At 30.2% G+C, this 12,244-nt stretch overlaps 1 protein-coding gene across 1 annotated transcript; it reads left to right on the top strand.

The window, feature by feature from the left end:
• Positions 1-6,906: 6,906 nt before the first annotated feature.
• Positions 6,907-9,578, top strand: LOC125829945 (branched-chain-amino-acid aminotransferase 2, chloroplastic-like). The gene is made up of 7 exons (XM_049509157.1): positions 6,907-7,075; positions 7,167-7,343; positions 7,433-7,564; positions 8,001-8,099; positions 8,192-8,404; positions 8,521-8,633; positions 9,427-9,578. The coding sequence occupies exons 1-7, from the start codon at positions 6,953-6,955 to the stop codon at positions 9,539-9,541; spliced, it is 972 nt and encodes a 323-aa protein (XP_049365114.1). The 5' UTR covers positions 6,907-6,952; the 3' UTR covers positions 9,542-9,578.
• The last annotated feature ends 2,666 nt before the right edge of the window (positions 9,579-12,244 follow it).

Raw genomic sequence — 12,244 nt, 5'->3', positions numbered from 1 at the left:
TCCGCCACTGTATTAAGGAAATAGACAATTCACTAATTCAATAAATTTATAACCTAGACCAGTTAAAGCAAAAGTTAATAAGGCTAAAAAAATGTCCTTAAACTATGTGAAAGGAACAAAAATGCCCCTCCTGTTTATAGTTTGGCTCAAGAATGTCTTTACCGTCAATACTTTGGTTCAAAAATGCCCTTAAACTATGCGAAAGGAACAAAAAAGCCCTCCGTTTGTAATTTGGTCTAAAAATGCTCTTGCCATCAATACTTTGGTCCAAAAATGCCCTTATTGTTATTTAATGGGTAAAAAATGATCATTTTCTAAATAAATATATTATTATTTTCTTGTTGACACTTCTTTTTCAATTAATGTGTCACAACCCGAGCCTACACCCTGGATGTGGCCGGCACTCGAAGACCATTGCTGGTCCCCAAGCGAACCCTTATCCTGGCTGACTACAAGCGGAAAAATGATTCAAGCATACAAAGCTTAAAAACTGAAATAAAAGCTCATAAAACTTAAATACAAACTTTAAGTCCAAAGAAAACTCTGTATAATAAAATATATACAACTCGCCATAAAAAGGCAACTTTAGTCTTTAAAACATTTTAAAAAATAAATGATATAGACTTCTCAACTATACTGACTATCTATGAAGCCTCTAACTGATAAAGATGGAAGTCGGGACAAGACCCACGACATCCTAACAACTGATATAACTGAAAGGTAAATGAAATCCTCTGAAAGCAAGGAGGCTCACCATAGCTAACTCGGACTCTCGGATGTATCAACGAAGCTCCTGTTGATGATCATGAATACCTGTGTCTGCATCATGAGAAGATGCAGGCCAAATGGCTCAGTACGTGAAATGTACGAGCATGTAAGAGGAATTCTAAAACATAAACATAAGCTTGAAACTTGATAGAAATGAAACATACTTACCTCTTTTCAAACTTACTCAACTTAAGGAATACTCAGGGGTACTGAAAACTACTCAAACATACTCAACTCAGAAGTACTTAAAGATAAGATACTCAACTCAAGGATATGATATTCGACTCAAAGATATGATATTCGACTCTGGATACTCAACTTTGAATACTCAACTAAATATGACTGAACTCATTTCAATATAAAGCAATTTAAAACAAGTGCAATATAAAGAAACAAACTGTTTAAAAACATGTTGTCAAATCTGTATGTATGCAAGGATACAACATAACTCTGAAATGTATATAAAAATACAATAAACTGATGTATATAAAAATACAATAACTTCTGTGAGAGTTTCTCTAACCGACAACCATTACATAAGAGCTATAGTGATGATACAACGATCTACCTCACGCTGCCAGCGCATCCTATACCCGGCCAAAGGTATAGGACCTGAACTACTAATGGATCCACTAGTCTATGTGAAAAGGATTCATCTAAAAAGTATGACCCTTTTCTACCCATGATGGCTACATGGTTTATGGGGGCTGTGAGTTGTGTGAACTCTCCCCCATATCGGTGCTCAATACTACTCCCAAAAATATACTAGCTCTTATGTTTTAAAAACATACTTTTTTCTGTTGCTTTGAGATAATTGCTTAAAAACTTAGCTCAAAGGCTATCTTGGAAATCTCAGTTTCCCTACTTGCTTCATTTTGAAAGCTATTACTCTTTTCTGAAAACTAGCCCGAATGCCCTTTGGAAATCTCAGTTTCCGTTCTTATTTAAATGTGAAAACATTTATAAACTCTTTGGGAATACTTAGTCCCCTTATACTTTTGAAGAAAAGGACTTCAAACTTTACTCTTCACTCTTTACTGAACTCAAAACTTAAGTCTTAAAACAAAGGTAAAACATTTGTAAAAGACTTCTTAAAATGTGGTTCGTGTCGAATGATGGACATGAACGACTCAATGCAAGGTTTTCAATAACCATAGATAGAACTCAAATACTTGGAACTCAAGAACTTCAATAATACTACTCATTTCAAGAATGCTCAACTCAGAGGGTTCATGCGGAATTATGACCATGAATGACTCAACTCAAGGACTCAAAGATACTTTCTTCTCAAGACTGCTCGACTTATAGGATTTATGCGGAATTATGGGCATGAACAATTCAACTCAAAGACTTTATGGGTAACATGTAATAGTCCCATGCTTAGAAATATAATCTCAAAGGGTATTAGGAACTCAATACTCAAGACTTAGAACTTGAAGATACTACTCCTCTCAAAGATACTCAACTTCTGGAGTTCATGCGGAATTTATGGGCATGAATGACTTGACTCGTAAGTCTACATAACATTATGAAACTTATGTATGTGACTCTTCTCATTCTCTGACTTACTTCCTCAAAACTTAGTTCAAATCGATAGTTGATGTCAAAGTATTCACAATTGAACTCAAAGGCTTTCTTGAACTCTACTCTTAACTCTCTCTTGAATTTGAATTATGAATTCAAGAGTTATGATTCATGTATGAAGGATCTCAATAACAATATAGCTATTCGATAATTAGGAATAGAACTTTTAAAAGAAACATGAATTTAAGAACTCAAAATTAACTTATCTCAAGAATACTCAAATATAGGGAAAGTATCCTAGATTACTCTTTTACTGATCTGAAAGTAGAAGTAGGGAGTGAGAACGAACTAGTCTAACACTATGATAGCCTTACATACCTAGAAGAACAAGATTCTTGAGGAATCTCGAAGAATCTTGAAGAAGAACTTGATTAGAAGCCTTGAAACCCTAGCTTGAAGGTAAACAATCAAGAAGACCTTTCTTGAGATTCTCGAGTTAGTTTCTTAAAATCTCTATAGCCAAAAATTATGATTTTCATGAGTGAAGATGAAAATCTGATTGTTTTGAGCTTTTTAATTAGTCAAGAAATTCGTTGATGGTTTTCTTGGAGGTAAAAAGACAAAAACGATTATTTTCAATATTTTCCCGTCGGCTAATTCGTAACAGCACTGTATAGGTTACTAAAATAGTCATAACTTTTTACTAAGATATTGGATTGACGTGAAACTGGTGGGGTTGAAAAGTAGATTCAATTACCTTTAATATTCTAAGAGATATGGTCGTTTAAAGTTGACCCAAGTAGAATCTTACATCAAAACTTAATGAAACTTCAAGAACACTTATCGAGAACTCATCGAAAACTCTAATCTTTAAATTTCAAGAACGAAATTACGCTGAATAAATCATGATTGGCGCGTGGGTGAAAGAACCCAGCACTATGGAAGCTTACATACCTCTTAGGGATCAAACCCATGCCGACAATCCGCAATAACTCTCAAGAACGTCGACGAGCGCCTTCAACCTTTCCTCTTTTCTCCTCTTCTCTCTTCTTTTCTCTTCTTGAACTCTCAACTAAAACCCTAGGCTAATTTTATGATTATAAAACTGAACCTAATCAGATTAGAGCCCTCAAATATTACTAAAAACGAATTAGATCTGTTTTGGTAAGGAAAAGACCAAAATACCCCTCTAAAACCCGGTTTTGACTTTCCTTAACTGGACAGCCTAACTTCAAAAGGCCATATCTCACTCATCCGACCTTGAAACTTAGCAAACTCGGCAGCGTTGGAAAGATAATTCAAATATATTCCCTACGGTATCTGGTAGCACACCTAATTCATCCTGAGCTAGGAATTATGGTCGTTTGAAGTTGACCTAAAACTCATACTTAAGCATAACTTGCAAAATTTCAGATTTTGCTATTTCCAATTTAATTCTTTTTGGAACTCAAGGTGCTACATCTAATGACCTTAACACTTAAGAAATTTTTAATTACTTGCAAAAATCTCACTCACTACGAAGAAAGGTTCGGGTCTTAGCTCAAAAATTTCTGGTGTGTTACATAATGTTTTTTTTAAAATTAGCAAATGTTTATCTTACTTCAATTTATAAAAAAAATAAAAAATAAAAATATTTCTTATTTTATTATCATTATTTTTTATCGTTATATAAATATAAATTACTGATGAATATACTATGATCTTATATATATGACATATATTATATGTCGAAAGGGTACATGAAGTTATTCTACTTTAATTGATAAAATGAGATTAAGAAGAAAAAAAATATTTCCTACATTTTTATTTGTTATAGTAATTTTAGAAGAAAGAAAACAAGAATAATGTTCTTTAATAATATTTTAATTAGGAAGAAGATGTGCTTAAAGAGAAAAAAATAATATATTTATTTGGAAAAGGGAATTTTTGACCCATTTGGTAACTATATGGGCATTTCTGGACCAAAAGTATTGACTGCAATGACATTTTTGAGCCACGGTATTGACGATAAAGACATTTTTTAGCCAAACTATAAACGGAGGGGATTTTTCTTCCTTTCACATAGTTTAAAGGCATTTTGACGGTTTTCCCTATTTATTATGCGTTGTGATTAACGGAGTCAAGTTCACTTGATCTTAATAATTTTAGTTCAAATTTTATATTTATTTTAAATTTTTTATTAAATATATATAAATTGTATAGTTTAAAAAAATCATAATAACTTAATAGACTAAAAATTCTGAATCCATTAAGTTCTAAGTTATAATTTTGGTGATTAATATTTTTTACTTTAAAAAATAACTAATACTAAAAGGTATAATCTATCTTTTTTAAAAATTGATTTTATTTTAATTTTGTAATTTAACAAATATTTTAGGAAGAATATTTTGACTCATATTAACAACTAACAAGTAATATAAGGGGGAGAGAGTATAAGGTAATGAAATTTGCACGTTTATTTCTTAATACATTTTATTACAACAACTCCCTTTTACTTTACAATGTGAACATACACATACTTGTAAAAAGAGTAATGTTTACTCTAAACCATCTTATTGGGGAATATATTTTATTCTAACTTTGATGCTCTTTTCATTTTTCATAATCAATATTTTAATTAAGATACAAAAGCAAGCTTGTCTTTGTTCTTTCTTTAGAATAATTAAAAAAAAAAAATAGAAGCGCGTAGTTAAGAAATCACGTGGTAATCTTTCAATATAATACTTAGGAAAAAATATATAAATTGTTTCTAGACTTGTTCGATCGAACAGAATAAATATCACTTTTAAAAAAACCAAAACTTAAGTTAGTAATAGTTTCCAATTTTAAAGTTAAAAACGTAGTTCTTTTAATGTAGTTCAATTGTCAAAAGTCATCATGTAAATATGGACAATTGTAGTATCGTATATCTTGTATTCTTTTTTAATAGACGTGAGAAAAGTTAATATGACAATTAAAATAAAATAGACGAAATATCTTAAATAATTAATGTTATTCTTTATTTTTATCCCTATCTAAGAGTTTCCAATCTTTTTACTCTTTTGATGACTCGTACACACAACTTCAACGCCTTAAGGTTGGAGATGAAGGGTGTTTACCACTTAAATAATTTTAATTCTCATCGTAGTAGAACAATTTAATTAGATAATCAAGATCAATGAGCTGGAATCAAGGTATCTCAAGTTTAAATATTATTGAATTAATATATGAATTCTAACATGGGATCCATGCCTAATTAGAATTTAAATTATCAAAATCACATAAATAGCATTTGATACTCTTAAAACAGTGAAAATGATTAATTTGCTCCTTTTTTTAAATTAAATTATAGAAATAAGACAATTACACTCTCTTTTGGATTTTGATCATAATAAAAGTCCTTATTATTTAGTAGCTCACTTATACTCTTAAAATTAATGGATCTCCGTGTGTAATTTAAAGGGATTAAAGGCAATTTTTGTCATTTTTCACCAACGAATTATTTCATTTTGCATAGTTTTAAAAAAATTTAGTACTTTGACCTTTTTAATTACTTGTGAATTAAAGTACTTTAGTTTTGAAAGTTATAAATGGATTATTTGAGTAACGGCCGTGACTTTTTTGGGACCAAAATTAAACGGATGGGCATAGTTATCCTATTTTCCATAGTTAAGGCAAAATTAAATTTATTATTTTTATCGTAAAATATAAGCAATGTATTACCAACAACATAGACAAGAAATATGAAGAGAAGAATGTAGAGATCGTCTTATTTAAATGTCTTTAATTAATTCTCTCTTACAATGGTGAATGACAACCCTATTTATAAATTGAGAAATCATCCAAAAGTCACTACGATAAATGCCCAAATTAATGGATACGTTTTTATTCAAAATGGTTCATAGAACTTAGGAAATATACATATACATGAATGTAAGTAGTTGATGTATTAACTAAATGGACAATCTTCTCATTCAATGGATTACAACAATTTCCCCCTTAAAGTATTTTAGCACTAACTCTATGATCTATTGTTTTCGTTTTTAACAATAACTAGGAAATTATGTAACAACAGAGAACACTATTATCTATTCAAATATTATATTTATTAAAATAATACAATACAATATAATATAACATGAAATAATAAGTAACAACCATCCAAAAGTGTTAAAGTATTGTAGCACTAACTATATGCTCTATCATTTTTTTTTAATGATAACTAGGAGAATCAAATAGATTTTAAAGATAATAAAGGGCAAAGTCCGTTCTTTTTCCACAATTAACTCTAGTATATAATGTGCATGAATTCCTTCCAAAAATATCATATACTTCTTCAATCTTTAGTTTTCTAGTCTTTTTTTTCTGCCATCTACTCTAAAGTTAATGGCTTCTTCTCAATCTACTCTCTCACCCCTTTTCTCTACCCCACCAGCAACTTCTTTACAAAAAGCTCCTACTACTAGGTGAGTTTTATTTTAAACAAAAAAGTTTATATTTTTGTGTATATCACCTTTGTATAGTTACTGTATATTATGTATATCCATATAATATCTCGTAGAGGCGGTGCGATCATTTTTAATTGTAATTGGAAAAATTCATTTATATTATTGTTTGATGTGATCTCAGTAGTGATGAGGAGTCTGCTTATATTGACTGGGACAATCTTGGATTCCAATTAATGCAAACTGATTATATGTACGTGACAAAATGCTCTGATGATGGAATATTTAGACAAGGACAACTTAATCGTTATGGCAATATCCAATTGAGCCCGTCTGCTGGTGTCTTGAACTATGGACAGGTAAAAATAAAATAAAAATTAGGGCCACAAATCACAATCTAACATATACTAAAAATCGTTCAAAAAATATCTAATTTTTTTGTTTAAACAGGGATTGTTTGAAGGTACAAAAGCGTATAGAAGAGAGGATGGACGAGTATTTCTATTTCGTCCTGAACAGAACGCGATAAGAATGCAAATTGGTGCGGAGAGAATGTGCATGCCATCTCCTTCGACTGATCAATTTGTTGAGGCTGTTAAGCAAACGGCTCTGGCTAACAAGCGTTGGGTAATTAATTATAACCAATCACCTCAATCCTAATCAAGCTTAGCTTGTTACTTTAAAATTAAATTGAGGGATTGTTATTAAATGTGCAGATTCCTCCTTTTGGAAAAGGGGCACTATACATTAGGCCTCTTTTAATAGGCAGTGGTCCAATTTTGGGTTTTGCTCCAGCACCTGAGTACACTTTTCTTGTCTATGCCTGCCCTGTGGGGAATTATTTCAAGGTTAGTTTTAAATTAAATATTACAGTAGCTTTTTAATTTTGTCTTACATCTTTCTCTGGTTCCATTCACACTTCTTTATTTTTACTTTAAAGAATAACTGAAAAAATAAATAAAATAAAAATTAGAAACTCAAGTAATAATAATCAAAGAAAGTTAAAAGAAAAAATTATGGGTGAAAAAAATCAGACAGACCATTGAACTTTGCTAGAAGGATTATTTATACTCCTACATGAATTTTTTTAAAATAATTTTAAATTAATTTCGTTAGATGAAAAGGGTATATGTGCACCACTTTTGCAACAATAAGATATATATGAACCACTTTTTCAACAAAGAGTATATCAATGATAAATGGTAAAGTTGAAAGGAATATCAGGGTTTTTTCTCTTTTTTTTTTTTTTACTATCATTGTATATGCTAATTATTGCAATTGCAGCAAGGGACAGGGCCACTGAACTTATACGTTGAAGAGGACGTGCATCGTGCCTCACGTGGTGGAGCTGGCGGAGTCAAAAGCATTACTAACTATGCTCTGGTAAATAAATACATACATACTTACTAAATTATAGTATATAGTTTTATTAAAATTCATGCGAATAATTAGGTACTGATTTTTTTTTAATGTAGGTTTTAAAAGCTATGAAGAATGCAAAAGAACATGGATATTCAGATGTACTATATGTTGATGCAGTAAATAAGAAATATATTGAAGAAGTGTCTTCTTGCAATATTTTCCTTGTAAAAGGAAATGTACTTTCAACTCCAATAGCCAAAGGAACTATTCTTGAAGGAATAACAAGAAAAAGCATCATAGACATTGCACTTGATCTTGGATATACGGTACACAAAAAAAAAAAAAAAAACAAGGCCTTTATGCTCAATCGAATAAGAAAACTTGGCTTGATTTGACTAAGCATTTTGATTTAGGATTTTTATTTTTTGCCAAATTAATACAGGTTGAGGAACGTTTAATTGAAGTTGATGAATTGTTTAGTGCTGATGAAGTTTTCTGTACGGGAACTGCAGTTGGTGTTGCTCCTGTTGGAAGTATCACATATAAAGGCCAAAGGTAAATTACAATATTCAAACAAAAAAAAAAAATTGCATTTTAATATACAAATTTAATTAGTCAATGCTATAAGATCTTTCAAAATATTTTAAGGATAAATTACGGAAATTTCACTAGTTTATGAGCTAATTACTTAATTTTGATGCTAATTTGCAATATTATGAATCTTATCCAATTTTTGGACTTCGGATACATGTATCAAGCACGCCTAGATACATGTATCCCGTATATATGATGTCAAAATTAGGTGTCATTTGTTCTAGATACGTTGTATCCAAGTGGATCACATGTATATGATCCTCTCACTTGCATATCTTCCTATCTCACTCACATCTCTCCTCTCTTGCTCGCCTCTCTCCCTATATCTAATACCCCAAATACATGTATGTAATATCTCAGATACATGTATCTAGTGTGATTCACATGTATCCTGAGATTATTCACTGGGGATCTCGCTCGCCTCCCTCCTATCTCACTCCCCTCTATCTTTCTCTTGCTCGCCTCTCTCCTTATTTTAGTGTATCTGGTAGAAAAAATACAAATATTTAGGTGTGTCTGACTTGAAATCAAGTATGAAATTATTAATTCGTGAGACAATTTGTAATTATTTCAAACTATTGAAAAAATAGTAAATATGATAATAATTTATTGTCTAATGTAGTTTATCTGTACTTGGGTTAATCAAATATAAAGATATATTTAGTGTTATTTAATTTTACTTAATAGCTACTCCATTCTTTTCCATTCCTTCTCAATAAGTACTTTTTGTAAGTATTTAAATTTTGTGGTGCAGGATTGAATATAAAATAAGCTCAGATCAGTCGTGCAAGCAATTTTATTCAAGATTAGTAGGGATACAAAGAGGTGTTATCAAGGATGAAAGGAATTGGATCGTGGAGATTGAATGATTTTAAAGTTTCTTAACAAATCTTTTTGCTATTATATATATTAATGCATGAGCAAGTTGTATGTAATAATACTATATATATATACATATATATAGACACTAGTAATCATTGATGATATATGAAATTTTACGAGCTCTTGTGACAATAATATATGCAAACTATTGGTTGTTTATATAACCTATCATTATCTGTGTCAAATTTATTGTTTAAGTTTGTCTCATTCCAATATTATATGAGCTATTTTTATTTATCAAAACTCAATTATATCTTCTATTGATCTTGAATCTTAAAATGTCATTTAAATAGATGCAAAATGTCAATAAGACGATAATATTGATGCCTTTAATTAGTTGCACTGCTAAGAGTAAAAAGTTGTAGCTCATGATCCTCAACTCACATTCACATGCCTAAATTATGTTTGTCGATGGATGGGAGCTCAAAATATTAGCACCGAGTTGTAGGGTTGAAGTACTTATATATTTGTTTTTGTGATCACCATTTAAAAAAGTCCGGTGAAAAAATGAAATAAAAAAAGATTATGATGTCAAAATCTTGCCCCCTTGTTTTTTCAATTTCCCGGCTACTACGTGTTGATTATACTTATTTAAGTACGACGTATTTGTATATTGTATTCATAGCACATAAACTTTTTTGATATATTTATCTATTTCGAAATAATTTTAGATATGCTATGTCAAAATTTGACATTAAATTTCAAATCATATATAACTTTAGATACCACATGTCTAAAATTGTTTTGGAATGGACACTGAAAATCTGTAAATCTGTAGATTGCTTTTTTTCTTATAAAATATGTACAAAATAAATAATGATATCTAAAAAGATAATCATAAATGTTTTACGACTATAGTATGTTGTGGTCTTTACTCACGTTAATAAGCCCAAATTGTAATCTTCCGAGTTAAATAGAACCAATGGGTAGATATTTCTTTGGACCACCAAATGTCCAAGCCTACAAATTAAATTACTTGCACATCACATAGACCATGCATATTGAACAAGCTTGGTGAGAATATTACACTTAAATAGAGAAGATTAGTTCATATTAATAGCATCCCATACTTAAAAATATTGTTAATGACTTTTATAACATCAAAATGAAGCTACTACTCTCTCCATTTCATATTATCTCTCACATTTTCGTTTTACACACTTTTTAGAGAAATTACAAAAAAGAAGTATATTTATGTACCTTATTCATCAATATCAAAAACTTCCTATGTTTCATATTACCTCCTTATATTAAAACTTTCATTTTGCTTAATCAATTAAAAAAAATTAAAATAGTATCAGTCTAATTTTTATTTATTTTTAATATTAAATCATTACATTAAATAATAATAATCAAATTAAAATTACAAAATATAATTAATAAGGTTAATTTAGTAAAATACATCTCTAATAAAAAGTTTTTTAAAAATATATCATATCAATATGACCCAAATAATATAAAATAGAAGGATGTCTCAAAATAATAAATTCACTTTAATGAAGTATTTAGATCAGGTAAGCAAAAGTTACTTCTATTAATGCATTAACCATTATGCATATCTAGTTCCCTCTTTTGACTATGTGTACAGGGATAAGGCTAATAATAACCTTTTTGAACTGTTCAAATTTACAATTACAATATAGTTTTCTGGCAAAAGGATTTTTCCTATAATATTATTTATGCATTGTGATTACCAAGAGGTGGAATTACTATAAAGTTTAGCCGATTGAATCAAATTTAATATTTTTTGTTTAATTTTTATAGCTATCTTAAATAATTTATTAAATATGTATAAATTAAATATAGTTTAGAAACTCATAATAACTTAATAGAATTGATATATCGAACTCATAAGTTATAAATTATGAATTTGCCTTTGGTGTTTTTTTTAAAATTATTTTTTATGACAAGGGAAACCCGCAGTCGCTACCCTTTGGGTGCGCACAGGGTAAACCCCCGCTCCTATGCAATAGCTCGCAAATCACATAGGAGAGATAACCCGCACTAGGCAAGCCTGGTGCGACAAGCTCGACCCAGAAGGCAAACCCCTTGCTTTCGCTGGCAAGGGATTTCGAACTTGAGACCTCCAACATGAAAGTCCCAAGCCCAAACCACTGGGCCACCCCGAAGGTTAATCTGCCTTTGGTGATTAATGTTGTTTACTTTCAAAAATAATTAATTTTAAAGGGTAATATGAATTTTCATTTAAAAAATTAATTCAAACTTGATTTTGTAATTTAACAAAAAAATTAGGATGAATATTTTTTAATAATGTTGACAAGTAATGTAGGACAAATTACATATAATTAAGGTAATGAAAATTACACGTTTTTCACCAGTCCATGAACGTTTGTTTTTTATTCCATTTTATTACAACCACTCTTTTTTTATTCCACGGGGTAATTTGCAATGTGAACATACACATAATTGAGCGGTTGTACCACATATGAACGTGGTGCACGCTGCTCATTTCTTTAAGGTTTCGAGTTTGAGTTCTGTGTTTGGAATAATCTTTAATAAAGAGCGCTTTCCTGAATGAGGCCCAATATATGCGGTATAAATTTAAAATAATGCCTCAATATATGCGGTATAAATTTAAAATAGTTAAACTCTAATACAAATACCGAACATGAAAAAAAAGAGTGGATGTAATAAAATGTTTGCTCTAGTCCATCTCATTGGGGAATATA

The sequence above is a fragment of the Solanum verrucosum genome, unplaced genomic scaffold (genome assembly GCF_900185275.1).
Source record: "Solanum verrucosum unplaced genomic scaffold, falcon-dt-bn FXZP01000282.1, whole genome shotgun sequence".
In the NCBI taxonomy this organism is placed as follows: domain Eukaryota; kingdom Viridiplantae; phylum Streptophyta; class Magnoliopsida; order Solanales; family Solanaceae; genus Solanum; species Solanum verrucosum.
Note: the sequence above shows the minus strand (reverse complement) of the source record. Positions and strands in the feature narration are given on the sequence as shown.

Coding starts and splice junctions, on each gene's coding strand:
- LOC125829945 (XM_049509157.1), top strand. CDS start 6,953: ATGCAAACTGATTATATGTACGTGACAAAATGCTCTGATGATGGAATA. Junction 7,344..7,432: donor CTCTGGCTAACAAGCGTTGG/GTAATTAATTAT, acceptor TTAAATGTGCAG/ATTCCTCCTTTTGGAAAAGG. Junction 8,100..8,191: donor GCATTACTAACTATGCTCTG/GTAAATAAATAC, acceptor TTTTTAATGTAG/GTTTTAAAAGCTATGAAGAA.